The 15,334-nt window shown below is 40.5% G+C and overlaps 1 protein-coding gene across 1 annotated transcript in view; it reads left to right on the top strand.

The window, feature by feature from the left end:
• ARPP21 (cAMP regulated phosphoprotein 21) overlaps positions 1 to 15,334 on the top strand; it is a 104,485-nt gene that overhangs the window by 29,793 nt on the left and 59,358 nt on the right. Inside the window, 3 exon segments of the mRNA XM_075745489.1 lie at positions 5,353 to 5,390; positions 7,485 to 7,544; positions 10,099 to 10,328. Coding sequence (XP_075601604.1) covers positions 5,353 to 5,390; positions 7,485 to 7,544; positions 10,099 to 10,328 — 328 coding nt within the window.

Below are 15,334 nucleotides of genomic sequence, written 5' to 3'. Positions count from 1 at the left end.
AATTCCAGTAAAAGCAGAGGCTCTTTGGTTTACATTTTGCTCTTAGCGTGTGGGTCTGCTGTGAATACTGTCACAGTATATATGGTAGAGTTACCAAGTAGTTCAAGGGTTGCACAAGCCTCTTTGCAACCTTTTTCCTATATGAAGGTTGCTGTTTCTGACTTATTACAAAGGAGCTTGTGCAAAATGAAAAAATCTTTGGGTTTTGAAGCAGACTTCAAATGAGGCAAAACATTGTTTAAAAATACCAAATGGAAAGTTGTTGCCAAAATAATGCATTTTCTATCACAAGCAGCAGCTGGGAAACTGAGGTGGCCGGAAAAGCGTGCTGAACCTCGCTCCACAATGTTCTGCTGCTTTTATCTTTAGGCACTTGAGTTTTAAAGACAGGCAAGCAGTGAGCATTTTAATTGCCCACAGCAGGAGGTTGTTGTGGTCCATTGGGTTGGCATCTCCGAGTGGCAAGACCTAAGTGACAGTGTGGTTTGTGGCAGGCATTTTAAATGGATTGGGAGTGAGCATTTTTAAGATCAGCAGCGTTAGATATCTCTCCCTCTCTCTCTCATATCCACTCATTTGCGCTCTCTCCCTGCTATTGCAGGTGTTAGTGAGCATCGTAGCGCAGTGAATTTTAGCAAGCTGTACTAATAGTATTAACAGGAATATATGTCTTAGCCGAGCTTTTTTTTTTTTTTTTTTTTTTTTTTTTTTTGAGTGGAGTGCTCCTTGCAGATATGAGGTGGTTTTAAGATGATGTCAGTGGTTGTGGTGGTGGACAATGTCATTTCTTTCAATTTTAGGAAAGAGAGCAATGGCTTTCTACTATAGGTAGCCACTTACTGCATGTAAGACTTTATAGTTCTAACACCCTCTGCAATCGTTAATTAATCCAGTTCTCCCCAGGTTTCTCTGAGGTAGGTACCTAAACCTTGTCATCCTGCAAATTATAGATGTAGAAAGAGAGACAGGGAAGGATTAATCATGTGGTATTTTTACATTATCTCTATACTGTTTACACTGCTGCAGTCAAGCCTTTATCAGTACCTTGCTTATGAACCTTAGCAAATGGATTAGGGATACTTCACTTCTCATTAGAGTATGCATGAAGAGAGCTTGCATGAGAGGTCTCCAAAGGGCAGCCGTGAAGGTCAAGAGTACTGCCGTAACTTGTTGCACCTAGCACCCCCTCTCTAAATGTGTGTGAGGTAACCCAAACTCTTTGGATAACATTATCAGCCCAAGAGTCAGAACTTTGAACAAAAATGAGGAGGAAAAGTCAGCCTGCTTACAGGGGCGAAAAATTCGGTGCATGTTTCAAGTGCTATGAAAAATGTCTTAACCTCCTGGACCCCACGTAGCAGCCAACAGAAAGCTTGCTTGTCCTTCCTTTGATTTTTGCAGCACTCTAGTGCGCCAGATATCTTCATTTCCAAGTGGGAAGGTTTTAACAAAATGTTCATGAATAATGCCATCATTATGCTAGTACTTATGATGATTAGTCTGATATTAGTCAGTTTAAATTATACTTTCTGGCAAGTTTTCCATCTGCTGTGTTGGCTATCATAAATTTTGACAAGGGGAGCTGGAGGTTTTAATGTCTCCTGTCATGTGTAGAGTCATAGCAAGTGGCAGGGATTGAGAAGCATGTTAATGTGATAGCTTAATAAAAGGATTGGTGAAGAAATAAATAGTTAATAAATGTGATCGTTCCAGCTCACTGAAATAAGAACTACAAAGCGCACCTCAAACTTTTCAGGCTGCTAACAGTAAAACAGTGCTGCATGAGCTCTGTTATGCTCAGAATATTTTCAAGGTTATTTTTTAATTGTAATGCCTACAACGTTCCTTTTTAAAACATGTTTTTTATTGGAAACTTAGTTTTACAACAATTTGTGAATTTTACAACCAAGTGCACTGGAGCAGAAGACCTGGAATACCTGGGTCTTGGAAAGAAGAAGCTTCTTGTCTGAATGGCTTTAGTTGCTTTTAAAAGGTTGAAAAGTAATTTTCCGAGAAAGACAAAGAACAATTTAAAAGAATAAAATAGAAAGTATATGTTGTTCTTTCCCTGTGCGTTAATTCAAATCCTAGATTTAACTGAGAATCCCAAATGCGTGCGTAAATGGTACACTATGTTTGGCTTTTCAGCATGCAGAAAATTGATTCTAAAGACTAGCAATCAAATTACATGGGGGAAATTTCATTCTTCAAGGTTAACACAATGTATAACCTCATGAGCCAGAATCACATAAGGACCATCCATTGTTCATAACTGTATTCTCTAGTAATCATTGTGTATTCACTGAAAAATGTAGATGTTTTCTTACTTACACAAATGCTAGCATTGCCCATGGTACACATGGAACTTATTAAAGCAAATACACCATGCTTTTTATTTTTCATTGTTAATTGTAATGGCTATTTTTGACTAAGGAGTGTATTCTGAAGAGCCAGATCCTTTAGATAAAATAAATAATGATTCCTCTACTTAAGAAAACACTGAGGATCTTTATCACTCTCTGATTAAAGAGAGTCATGAAAGAAATATTTGAAAAGGTGGCTTCAGTCTGGCCTGTCCTTCTAGGAAAAGATTAGGAAGAAAAGGGTTTAAAATTAATAAAACCAAAACAAAGACAGGCCTCGTGTTTGGCTACCAGGAACTCGTAGGTACTAAAACTCCCATACTGCTGTACAGAGCCTTTGTTTGTGGCTGCGGATCAAGCAATAAGTGTTAGCTGGAAGCCTGAGATCTATCACGTCTTGTTAACTGACGTGAAAATGATTACCTGATGGCATCCACTGCAGGATATTGCTGCATGCTAATGGTTATCTATGTTGGCTAATGTAATTAAAAATAAGAGGAACAACCCTCCGTATACCTAGTGCACTGGCAGAGCTTGATGCACGTTTTCCAGTTGAGACTTTGAAAGGTTCTGGGAAATTGGAAGAATGAAATACTCATTTCATAAATGGCAATTAGTCATACAGAGCACCCTAATGGAAATCTTCCATGCCAGAGGTCTCTGAGGAGGCGAATTTGTAGGTAATCTTACATAACTTTTTTCCTTTTGTAGGTTTGTTGTCAGTGTCTTTGAGTATGCTAGAGCCAAGTGTTTTAAGACTGTTTTTGACAACAGCTGTGCTGTGTACTTAAGCTTTCCTGGTGCTTTAAATTGATGCTGTAGTTCAGGAAAGTGAGTCCTGACCTTGTAGTAACTAAATTGCTATCCAGGGCTGCTTAGCCATCTGATTTTTAACAGTAAGAATAACATAATAAAAAAAGGGTCTGTCTTCTCTGCCTCTCAGCCTCACACCTGTACTGAAAAGTAGTTTCCAGGGATTGTGTGGCCCTGTGCCAGTGCCATTAACCAGGAAGACAAATGGAGTTATTATAGACTCTGTCTTTAAGTCTGTAATGCAGTTGATAGTGGTTCCCATCAAGATACTGAAAAGGGAGCAGACCTCTCCACTTGCTTGCTAAAATGTAAATCCCAGATATGTATTCTGCTTTATGACCCAGTCTCTTTATAAAATTGAAAAAATAAAATTAAAAAAAAAAAACAAAACAGACAGACCCATGCTCCTTTGCTTTTGTAACTTTGTGGTGACACAGACCTGTACTCTGGTCTAAGCAAAGGTTTTTACTCGCTTGTTCCGGAAGTGTAGCTATAACGCTGCTTTCAAAACATGACTGCAATGAAGTCAGTGCACAAATGCCTATCGTGAACCTTAAAGTGAAGACACAGCCCCACAGTTGAGGTTGTACAAGCTCACGGGGTGATTTCACTACGCTCATAGGTAGTTAGACTATGCTGAAGTCTGCACAGCCACATTTGTTGATGAAACCTCGTGAGTAACGTACATAAAATGAGAGAAGAGGCAATGTAGTTGTACAAAGGATCCCAGTGGGTTTAGGTGGAACAGTTTGTGTCTCCTGTTGGCCTGGGGTGAAACCCCAGGTCTGCTGTAGCTGGTGGGAATTTGGTCCCTGGCAACAGAGAACTTGCTCCCGATATCTTGAGGCTTTGTGCTGAGGAGAGATGCGCTTGCCAGCGATGCAGCCCAGAGCCTGGCCAGTTCCGTAGGAGCGTGGGGAGGGAGCTCGCCTGGGGAGCCCAGGGAGCTGTCAGATGTTCCCTGATGTGGATGCTGGGTGGGCAAGTTACAGCTTTGCCTTCTCCAGGCTAAATTCCTTCCTTGTGTAAATTGATGGGATGGCACTGGCTGTGGTGCCAAGGGAAGACTCTGCCCATGCATCTGCTGGAGCACTGGGAATGAGCAGGGCGTTGCTTCTGGTGTTGGCCAGCGGTCTTTGAGTAGGTCATTAGCTCAGCCTTTTCAAAACAGAAACATCCCAAATCCGTGCATATCCCATACCACTAAAATTTGACACAGCTAATGATGTCATTGCATTATTCTTTGAGCTGAGTCCCGTTGTTACAGAAGTAATGGGCATGATCTCTGATGCCCTCCTCCCTTTGCCTGCCTTTTGTTTAAATTCAATGCAAGTACTGACTATCCTTTCTTCTCTACCTCATGGAAATATAATCCAGTGACAGCTATGAGGCACTTTGTGTAGTGAACATGAAAAAGGAGGGAAATGAAAAAATCAAAGAGGGAGAATTATTCATGGGAAATTGAGCACAGCTTCATTTCTCTGCATAAAAAAATAAGTAATGCTAAAAGAATTATACACTTGCCCATAGGATTTATTTCTTCCGAGCCCTTCACCTTTCTCAGATCTAAGTCCTCCAGCAGAGAACCTTTTTGCAACAGACTATTATTGGTTTTAATATTATTATTAAAACACTTATCATCATTTTATATCTCAATGCGAGTATGACTGTTTCCTTTCCAACTGTAAAATGTGAAACCACACAGTATTTCGAAGTACTGCAGTATCTTCTCTCCCTTTGAAGAGCTTTGTCAATTCTGCATGCTTTCCTCCTGTTTGTCCCTCCTACCTGCAGCTCTGTGCTATTCTGCAATCTTATTTTGAGGTGGTAGAGCAGACCAGTGGAACCTTATATTATGTAGGAAAAACATTTTTCCCCTTCAAATTGCCAGTATTTTGCACATACCGCCGCCTTCTGATCTCAGGACTGAGGAGTTTCAGTTTGTTTCCAAACTGAGACCCCTCATTGGCAATGTGTTGTAATGCATGGAATTTATTTTACTGGCCTGACCTTATTCTTGCCCTTTTTTCCCCTCTTGTCTTCTGCAAATGCAAATGATGCATGAATTTAAATCCCCTTAAGCCTGAACAGGGGAGGTAATTCTAAAATCAAGGAAGGAATTGGAACAGCAGAGCATATCTAGAACGTCTGATACAATGCCTTTTTTATTTTTCAGTCAGTTTGCTCCCAGGAAAACCTTTTTGTGGAAAACAGGTAAAAAATAGCTTTTTTTTTTTTTTTGTGTTAAACTTAGCTGTTTCTCATTTTGTCTATCTATGGTTCTATAGTTGTTTATCCTAATATGAAGACTTTTGAGCAAATTTGTAATCCATATTATCTGCAGTGTTTTTGTGCTTTAAGGGGGCGGGGGAGGTGGGGGGAAGAGATTGCCTGGCAGTATTTTGTCTGAGCAGATAAGGTGTAACTGCTGCTTTCCCAAGACTTTACGTTTCAGTTTAAAAAGCGGATTGTGGGAGGGAGAGCAAGCCCACTTAAGGTTTTATTTCAAATGACCAATTTGTCTCTGGAGTGCCTTTAGAATTTAACTTATTGATCTTTAAAAAGCACTCTAGCAGCGGCTGGGTGACGGTATTTATGAAACACCACACTTGTGTTCTGTTGTTTAACCTGCTCTCCCGTGGGGCTGAGTGGCAGCACTGGCTTCACTTGTTGCTTGTGAAGGTTCACAAGTCCCCCAGACCAGACCTGCTTTACTGTTCCATTTTAGTAATGAAATGATGATATCTGAGCCAACTGTTACTTTGCATTACTGTGTGATAGTTCTGATGGATGTTCTTTTTATTGTAATACATCCACTTAAAGTAAAAGGAACAAGAAACTGGGTTTAAGATCTACAAAATATGAAGTGTTGGCTCCGTAGCAGCCATGAATTTGCTTAACTGTGTTGAAAAATCTTAGAAATTGTGCACCTTTATGGCAGATAAGGATTTTAACCAAAATGTTCGGAATTTCACTGGTGAGTGTTTGAGCAGTGCTAGCCCAGGTCTGTCCTGTGCAGGTTTTAAAAGTGTTTATCATCCCCTTGAAGAAGGGGAGGTTATCTTTCACAGCGTTTCTATCTCTGTCCATCCTTACATGTGTCAGATGCATTTATGGGTAAAGCTTTTCCCATAGAAAATGACTCCACGGTAATGGTACAAACCAGCTTTTCCGATGGATGGTCTTGTCAGTGGAATGAGGGAAGGCCCTCAGCAGGTAATGGCCACTGTCATCTAACCACCTCGTATTCTGAGACCCAAGGATATTTCCTCAGCTGCTGCTTCTGTTTCGTGGCTATGGAAATTATGCTTCATCAAAATTGCAACAGAGGAACCTGAAAATCAAAAAGCAGATGCTTCCATACACCTACTTTTCCCCCTCTGGAGAGATGGGGACGAGAAACGTGACGTAGTTGTTCACGTTCCCAAGTCAGTACGGAAAGCGCTCAGACACGCCGCTGCTCAGGGCGGGGTGGGGACCTTTATGGGATAAACCACAGACTTCATGGCCAGGCCTCCATTGGTGCATGCATTCAATCCCACACCTGTGTGCAGGAAAACGTGGCCAGTTCTGGTGTCTGCATGTGGTTCGCTTTGCTTGAACCCGTGAGCTGGCTGACCAGCTCTCCTGGTGTGAGGGTACATAGTCAAGTGGAGACCAGTAAAAGGCCAGGTTGGAAATTGGGCTTTTGTTACTGCCTGCACTGGTGGTGTCAGGAGGGAGACTTCAGCTGCGTTTCTCAGAACACTGCTTTTTCTTGCTACGTGCGTTACAGCCTTTGATCAGGTGAAGCACTTAAACTCATACTTAGCTCCATGCACGTGAGCAATCTTGTTGATTTGCTGTGTTGAAAGTTAGGTATGTGTTTAAGTGCTTTGCCTTTCTTTTTCATCAGAGACCCAGAGCATTTCTCTGAGCTGCAGAGATTTCCAAGCGACTTAGCAAGTGCTTAAAATTATATATGCAGTATTTTGCTGGCTTGCATTTTTTACGTTCTTATTAGGTGATATTTTTATGAATTTTCTTTTGGATGTAGATGTATGGTTCCTTGGCTTCTGAGAATTGCCTTGCTTGGTAACAGGAAATGTTAAATGGCCTTCAGCCTCCCTGGCTGACATTTCTCATGTTCAGTCATCTGTGCACAGTTGGGGGGAGGGGGGGCAATTTTAGCCTTTTTTTTTAAAAAAAAAAAAAACTATGAATCTAGCACAAGTTGGAAGGTGTTGCTAGAAATTCAATGTAGCTTTACAGGTCAGATAAATATGAATTATCATGTCTGTTACCATAATCTTTCTTTTCATTTTTCAGTAGGCTGTTGGAAGACAGTAGTATATGCAATGATACCCATAAGAAAAGACAACTGTTTAGGTTTGTATGACTTTATTTAATATTAATTTCGCAGTAACTCTTACTCATGATTGTGTCAAGTGTCCTCACCGAGGGAGACCTTGACGGGCGTGGGTATGTCATTTTTCTCATTAGAAAGGAGCATGGAGAACAGAGTTCTTACCTGATAATCCTGCCACGCTCCCTGGATGGGGAGGTTGCAACAGGACCCTTTCCTTTGGTTTTATGGATCATTGGCTCAGGAGCCATATGAAATTTTTCAGCTGCCCAGCTGCTCAGACTGCCACAATTTGGGGGTAACTGTAACTGGTGAAAGTTCATTTTGCTCTGGTATTATAGGACAGACACATTTCACAGACCTGTGCCCAGACTGACCTTTTTTCCTGTCATTGGTTTATTAAAAGCTGAAGTAAAAGTATGATGAGGTGAAACCAATTGACGTTCCCTTATCTAAAGTAGCAATGTTTTGAAACTTTTTCTCTGAGAACTTTGACTTCCAAACTCCAATTCCTTCTGCCCAGGGAACATTCAGATGTATCCTGTATCCCAAATCGTTTCCCAAGCCACAGGGAATCAGTGGGAGTCAGCCCATATTTTCATGGAGAACTTTTTTATCAGTTGACACACTGGATCAGTGTAAGACCCAGCCTGGTGGTAACAGTGTTCCTCTGGAAGGCTTAGAAAGGCTCCCTTCCCACACCGTGAGCTCCCACAGGTTCGAATCAAGTCAATCAGAGCTGAGCATGCCAAGCTGCTTTTAAAGTCAATCAGCTGCCACACGTCTTAAGCAGAGCGGGCGGAAGTAATGGATGCTTTTGGAAGCATGTCCTTCATCGCTAGATGTCCGTATGCATTGGGGTTTGCATATGTAGCAATGGTAGTTTGTGTCACTTCAAACCTTTATCATCTATATTACATAATTTTTTATTATGAGGAGAAAAGGATGCGGGATTATTTGACATGCAGTTGCTGACCGTGCACGTCAGCACAGCAGCCACAGAGGAGACGGCGAGGCTGCACCAGATAAGGAGCAGTGCTGGAGCATCTGGAGCTGCGTCCCATGGCCACAGGCAGCAAAGCTTTTCTCTGTGCTTTTTGCTAGCCTTGATGATATGAGAGTCTTGGATTGGGCATGCAGGAGTAAAGAGGCATCTTACACACAGACGCTCTTGATAACTAATATCGGTTTGGGGAACAAAGAGGAAAGTTGTGTAACCCAAAACCACTGATAACTGGGATACAAAAGCATTCTGTTTCTCTTCCTCTTCTCCACTAGAACACAAATATAAGAGAATTGTTAATTTCTAAGCACAAGAATGCAAGAGAGTCTGTAAATAATATACTTTGGCTTCTTTCTTTCTTTCTAATTAAATTTTAAGGACAATTTCTTTTTAAAATGTTTTTCCTTTTTTTTATGTTGTTGCTTTTGTGCTGTTTCTCTTCATGCTTTCCCACTGTCTGGGTCTAGCAAAGGTCAACAGGTTAATACTGCTGATCACATCTGTGAGAGGCTCTGATCACAGGCAAGGAACGCACCAGCCTGATGCCGTCTTTGACATGCTGCTCCTTCGCATCCCGAGTGACACAGCTGGGCAGGTTCTCCAAATAAAAAGCAGGAGCCACGTTCATAAGGAGAAAGGGGACCAAAAAAAAAAAATTAGATGCAGTCCCATCCTTTTGATTTGTAGAAAGAGCTTTGAGTCTGCAAGGTACTATACTGTAAAATAAGACGGAGGGGTGGAAAGTGTCTTCTAAAAGCCTCCAAAAGCCAGTGTTATTAGCATCACTTGGGATAACGGTTATGGCGCACTAAGCTGCGGTAGGTGTGCTGGTTTTGTCATTTCAGCAGCACATCGCAAGTGGTTCACCATAAATAAGCCAAATTCTCCTCCAGATTTTGGTCACGGTTTACTGTGTTGTTACTCACAGTATACTGGGTCCTCTGCAGCTATTCAAGGACAGATAGTCTCTACCCAGAGATTTTTACAATTACTATTCACAGAGGGGAGAAATACAAACAATACCCCAACTGGTGGATCTCTAAGTGGAGAGTTAGCACTGAAGAGTTTGGGGTCACACTGGGAGGGCACATGTTTAGGGGGGAAGGCTTTGGATGACTTACAGAGCAGATGATGAGTGGGGACGAGGTGCAATAGAAATGAAGATGGATATGAAGACAAAGATAGAGGGCAGGTGAAGTTAGTGAGAAAAACATTACAGGTGATGGACAGCAAAGGGAGAAGTAGCGAGGGGCTTGCTGAGGAAAGAGACCAGTCAACAGGCAACAGAAATGCTACATCAGTGCTGCATAATATTGCTACGTCAGCCCCGTCGAGTGAAGTGCTCTTAGGATATATGCAAAAGGGGAGCAGTGGTAAGTGCTGTGCATGTAAGAGGGTAAAGCAGTCTTGAAGGCAGATCAGTATGGGGGTCAAATCCCCTGTCTCAGGCATGCTTTTGTAAATGCAGAGTATTTCCTTTTTCTTTATTAGGGTCGCTGCAGGGCACCCAGAGATAGACTCTGCCCTGACGCGGGTTGGTTTGTGTATAAATCTTTGTTTCCTGATGCCCATAGGGGTAACAGAGACAGCACGGGGAAGACATCTGGCAGTCGACAGAGCAGTACGGAGAATGAACTGAAGTGGACAGACCACCAGAGGCCATGGAGCAGCACAGACTCAGACAGCTCAAATCGAAATTTGAAGCCAGCCATAACAAAGACAGCCAGTTTTGGTGGGATAACCGTCCTGACAAGAGGAGATAGCTCATCAAGTAACAGAAGTACCGGCAAACTGTCTAAAACAGGTAGCTAGTACTGTATTGGGTTCACAGTACTTGTTGTGCGTTGATAAATGTCTGTACTGGTACTTGCCCAAGTGTGGTGTATCACAGAATCACAGAATGGTTTGGGTTGGAAGGGTCCTTCAGAGATCATCCAATCCTATCCCCATGGTTGGACTAGACGGTGAATTACATGAACAGTTGTATTTCCTGTGCGTAGCATATGTGCATGCCCATCTATTTACGGTAGTATCTGGGTACCTGGTATTGAGTTTTTAGGAATCAAGAAGAAAACCTGGTTCCAGTCATAGGTACCAGTCATAGATGAGGTAGGCTTTTCCTGGAGCATGTGCATATGTCCTATTTGAACACTGTCTGCACTTCTTGTAGCCTAAAAAGGTAGTACTCCTTTCAGACAAAGCACAGATTTTACCTTTTTATTAATCTTAATCTTTTTGAAACATGAAGAATTAAAGGTTGTATATCTGATGAGAAATCCAAGAACATTTTGTTGTGGTTACTAAAATGCTGACCATCTGTATCGTGGAGTATAGCCTCTCCCTCACTGCTGGCAGATGAGGCAGTGTGCTGTGGTAGAAGCGGGCAGAAGTGGTGGATTCACAGAGGTCCCACAATCTCTCCATTTTCTTGTTCAATTCCCATTAAATGAAAGCACCATTTAAGGAGACTGCGAACCTGATGGGAATTCTGCATTTATTTGCGTTAACTTCACCAGTACATTAACATACAAGTGAGTCACAGGGTCTGGTTCTAAGTAATTTCAAGCCGTGCCATTAAGCTACTCTATTATATTTTTGTGTAAAAGTGCATAATAAATAATGAGCCCATCAGATGATTCCATCAGTTTGGTTCATTTCATAAATATAGTACAGAACAAGTGGTAATCAATACTTAGCACTTAGTGCTGTTTCAGCTTGAGAGTTTTTTTATGGACGGTACTTAGTTTAAACCCAGTTTATCAAAGCTGGGTTGGTCAGATTTCACTCCTATTCCCAAAATTGTATGGTAGCCTTTGCCATGATTCAGGATGCTGGGGAACGGAGTTTTAAGAATAAATCGATAAAACCTTTGACTTGGTAACTACATTCTGGACCTCCAGATCTTGAACATAGTTTAAGATTTTGTTATATTTCACAGCTGTAAAGGAACCTGGCTGGTTGGAAAGCTGCTTTTTCAAACCCTGCTGGTCATAAAGCTGCTGGGAACTTTTGGAATATTCTGCCTCCTCTTCTTAACACTTAGATTTTATGTTTCTTTTGAGACCCTAGACAAATACTGGGTTTATTATCATAAGATTCATAGAATCATAGAATGTATCAACTTGGAAGGGACCTATAAGGATCCATTCCTAAGATAAGATTCTCCTTCAGTTTTACTCCATCCTTATGTATGTGAAATCCTATGGAATTAAGACATGAATTTGACTTTGAAAATTTCTACAGTATAGATGTTTATCTCTGGCTTGTTCCTGAGCATGAACATACGCAGCATAGCAAAACCAGTGTGTGTGTAGTCTACACTCTCCTGTATGTTTTATTTATATAAAGGCTGAATAGGCTATACAGTGGGGCCTGAAGTATGCAGTAGACCATGTTTTTACCTCCAGATGTCTTTGCCTCCTGCAAATCTTTCCATTGCATCAGAATTCAATTTGATATGCATGAATTAGGGAGGAGGCACAGGTTCCTGGGATACTTTTTTCGTATCATTCACCTTCAGTAGAATGCAGGTAAATGTATTTCTCTGCAGCATTGCATTGCAGAGGTGCAGAGCATTTAAAATAGTGTCAGAGAAATTCAGTTGGAAGGGTTGAGACATCTAATTGCAAAAGAGTAATACTTTTAAGTAGCTGGTTTAGTATTAAAATCAAGCATATTAAAGGGTGCACTTAGAAAAGGTATTAAATGAGAGATCTCTGAAGCGTGCCAATACTTGTAAGTGCATCTGCACTCCGTCTGCACCAAACCCAAAATTGATTTCAAATGAAAACTCTTATAATACATTTTTAAAACATCAGTGATATTAAAATTTCATGTTCTTTGCAGAGCAATTACGTATTGTGAGTGCTTTGACTTTTTTAAAGCAAAGTGTTTAGATTTGAAAGCCAGTTGAGGCACAGAAAGAGTAAAAAAGAAACAAAAAAAAGGGGAAGAGGTGGGGGAAAAAAGAGCAAGGGGCTGGATGTCAAAACAAACTTACACCTTCAAAGCCAGGACACAAAGTCCAAACTCTCAGCCTGAGGAAAGTCATAGGAAATAATGTCTGAATTGCTCTTTCGGTCCTCTCTAAAATGTTATTGAATGGCATGAAAGCAGAAAAGAATGACTCTTCAAAAAATAATGGGGAAATATGCCTTGATAAAGTGTTCTCCCTTCACCAAAAAATGCTGAGTGCATTCATACAGCTGTCACAACCCCATGTGCTATTTGCATATGTTTTCTAAGGTATGTTAGGTAGCACTGTGCATATTTTGCATTAGATCTGCCTTACTCTGCTCATAGGCATCGCCAGGTGTTCTGTAGCTGGGTACACATCTAAAGCTTGATCATGTGTTTATTTTGGGGGATTTTGTTTATTTTTGGTTGTATTTGTTACAGTGATTGAAATGCGATTGCAGAGGTGTAACTACAAACATGAGGTACACTGCCCCGGTAGCATGGCAGAGCCTGGTAGGCATCAATTCTGTCCCAGTTCTCCTCTGCAGAAAGTACTAGTTTGTTCTCTGAAGTGCTTTATGATTCACAGTAATAAACTTAAAACATTTTTATATTGCATATAGTATGTATGAAATCAGTCTGAAGTTATTAGTTGGTCAAAATGTTCTTCCTTGGCTAAATAATGAAAAAAGTTTGTGACCATTTTAAATATGAAAACTATTCCATATATCTGACGGTCATCCAGAAGCATTGTCAAGCACCCTTCTTGAGCATGGGAATATGAAAACTTCCAGGATTTTCACAGATGGCTTGCAGCTACCTTTGAGATTACCTACAGTAATCCAATATTAGCATTGTAGCCTTTCTGGATCAGTTTTTAATATTGTCACCAAAATTAAGTATTCTGCCCTTAATCTCAACTTCTGATAAATCAGTAATTAGTGGTACATATCAGAAAAACAGAAACTGAAGCACAGAAAGATGTTAGCCTCCCCTTAGGGGAAGTCAGATCATAGAACGTGCTGTTCTCTGCAGTAGAGTCCGGTAATGTCAATTAGTCTTAGACTTTAATTGCATTCAGCTGCACAGGAATTAGAGCTTAGCCAAGGAACTATGTTACTTCATTCTTGCAAACTTCACAAAAGGGGCTGTTTGAAACCCATTACATGGTTATCTTACTGGTTTGGATGGTGATTTTCATGCATCTGTTGATTGTTTAGAAAGCCTCATTCAACTGAAAAGCACAGACTGTATATTGCAAACAAAATTTTCTTCTCTGTTATTCTGGAGCTTAATAGATATATGGAGTTATATTAAGCCATAATTCAGTATTGAGTTAATAATTGAACAAATTGCAATCAGATTGGGTTCCTACAACTTAGGACATCATACAAAACATTGGTTAGCTTAAATTTCCAGTATTATAGTGGACTTTCCAGGGTTGACTAAGCATGTAGAGTGGTAAGTGAAACAGATGTCCCTGTAGGCATCAAAGATGTACATTTTCAGTCTCCAGCACACCAATGAAGAGAAAATCTAACCCATCAACTATTGTGTTATTTTCACTGACACATTACAACAGGTTTTAATATACATTATGAGGATGTGTTTCAAAGAAACATCCTCTGTGTATCTACTTGTCTATTTAAATAATTGTTGGAAGAGTAAAAAGATGTAACTATTGCATCTTTAGGTTCTCTTAATGCATTTTCCATTCAGTGGAATGCACATCTGTTGGAGTGTATTTCTCCCCCCCCCATTTATGAGAAGCTGGCTGCACTGGGGTATCAGCTATGTTGATACAGATCTGTAGGGATCGTTAACTTCCTTGGCGGAGCTCCAAGTAATCGGAGCCACAGTCTAATCTCTCCTCTTAGGTGTTCATTGCTACTCCTGTTGGGGAAAGACAAGTATACTCCAGGCATTTCAATACATTAACCTTTTTTAATTATTTTTTTTTTTAAATATAAAGTGTGTTGTAAATTATAATTTTGTCTCTGAGTTTTGGAACTCTATTTCTGCTTCTTTATGATTTCCTTTAATTGGGCATTAGCCTGATGGATCTTCTGAGTCCAAGAGAAACTGTAGGAATGTTGATGTACGGGCAATAAATCATGAGCCAACTGCTTCCAGTCATATGCTTCCTGCCAACTGACTGTTGAAACATCAATCTTATTTTTAGAAGTGCAGCTTGCAGAGAAATAATTGTGTTCATATGAGCATGTAACATTATCATAAAAAACCCCACGCTAAATACATTGTTACATACAGAAATGCAAGTGACTTGCAAAGGTAGCAAATAAATATTCGTAAGCCAAGAAACCATACCCAAGTCAAAAGTACTTCCAGAGATGATCGGTGCTCTGCTGTTCCTGAAAAATTGCCTGTCTGGTGCAAGTAGTGGGTAGATCTTGAGACTCCAGTTGTTACGAAAGGAAAAATTTACCGTGGGCTTGGAAGGTAGGATGAGCAGAGATGTTCAAAGTCATCAGATGCTGAACACTGACTCAAAGAAAATAGAGCAAGACGTCATGTATTGCTCACTAACTCTCAGAATATTGGAAAACTAATGGTACCTCCATGCTCTCCCTCCACAAATCCTCAAAGCTATTAAGACTTTGTGGTGAATTTTGTCTCTTTTTTTTCTTTTACCACTCTTTGAACTGCTGTATCTTTCAGACTACTTTAAGAATATATTAGTGGACAGCGATGAGAATATGAAGGTTTATTATTGTCAGCTGTGAAGCAGCAAGAAAATTATAGAAGAATCTAGAAGTAGCAGCCATCATTAGATACTAAAAAAAAAAGAGGTTGGATTGTGTAATGGGGGCAAAAAATCTCATTTAGTCAAAG

Source organism: Balearica regulorum, chromosome 2 (assembly GCF_011004875.1).
Source record: "Balearica regulorum gibbericeps isolate bBalReg1 chromosome 2, bBalReg1.pri, whole genome shotgun sequence".
NCBI classification, from domain to species: domain Eukaryota; kingdom Metazoa; phylum Chordata; class Aves; order Gruiformes; family Gruidae; genus Balearica; species Balearica regulorum.
This window is presented reverse-complemented; position numbering and strand designations above follow the sequence as displayed.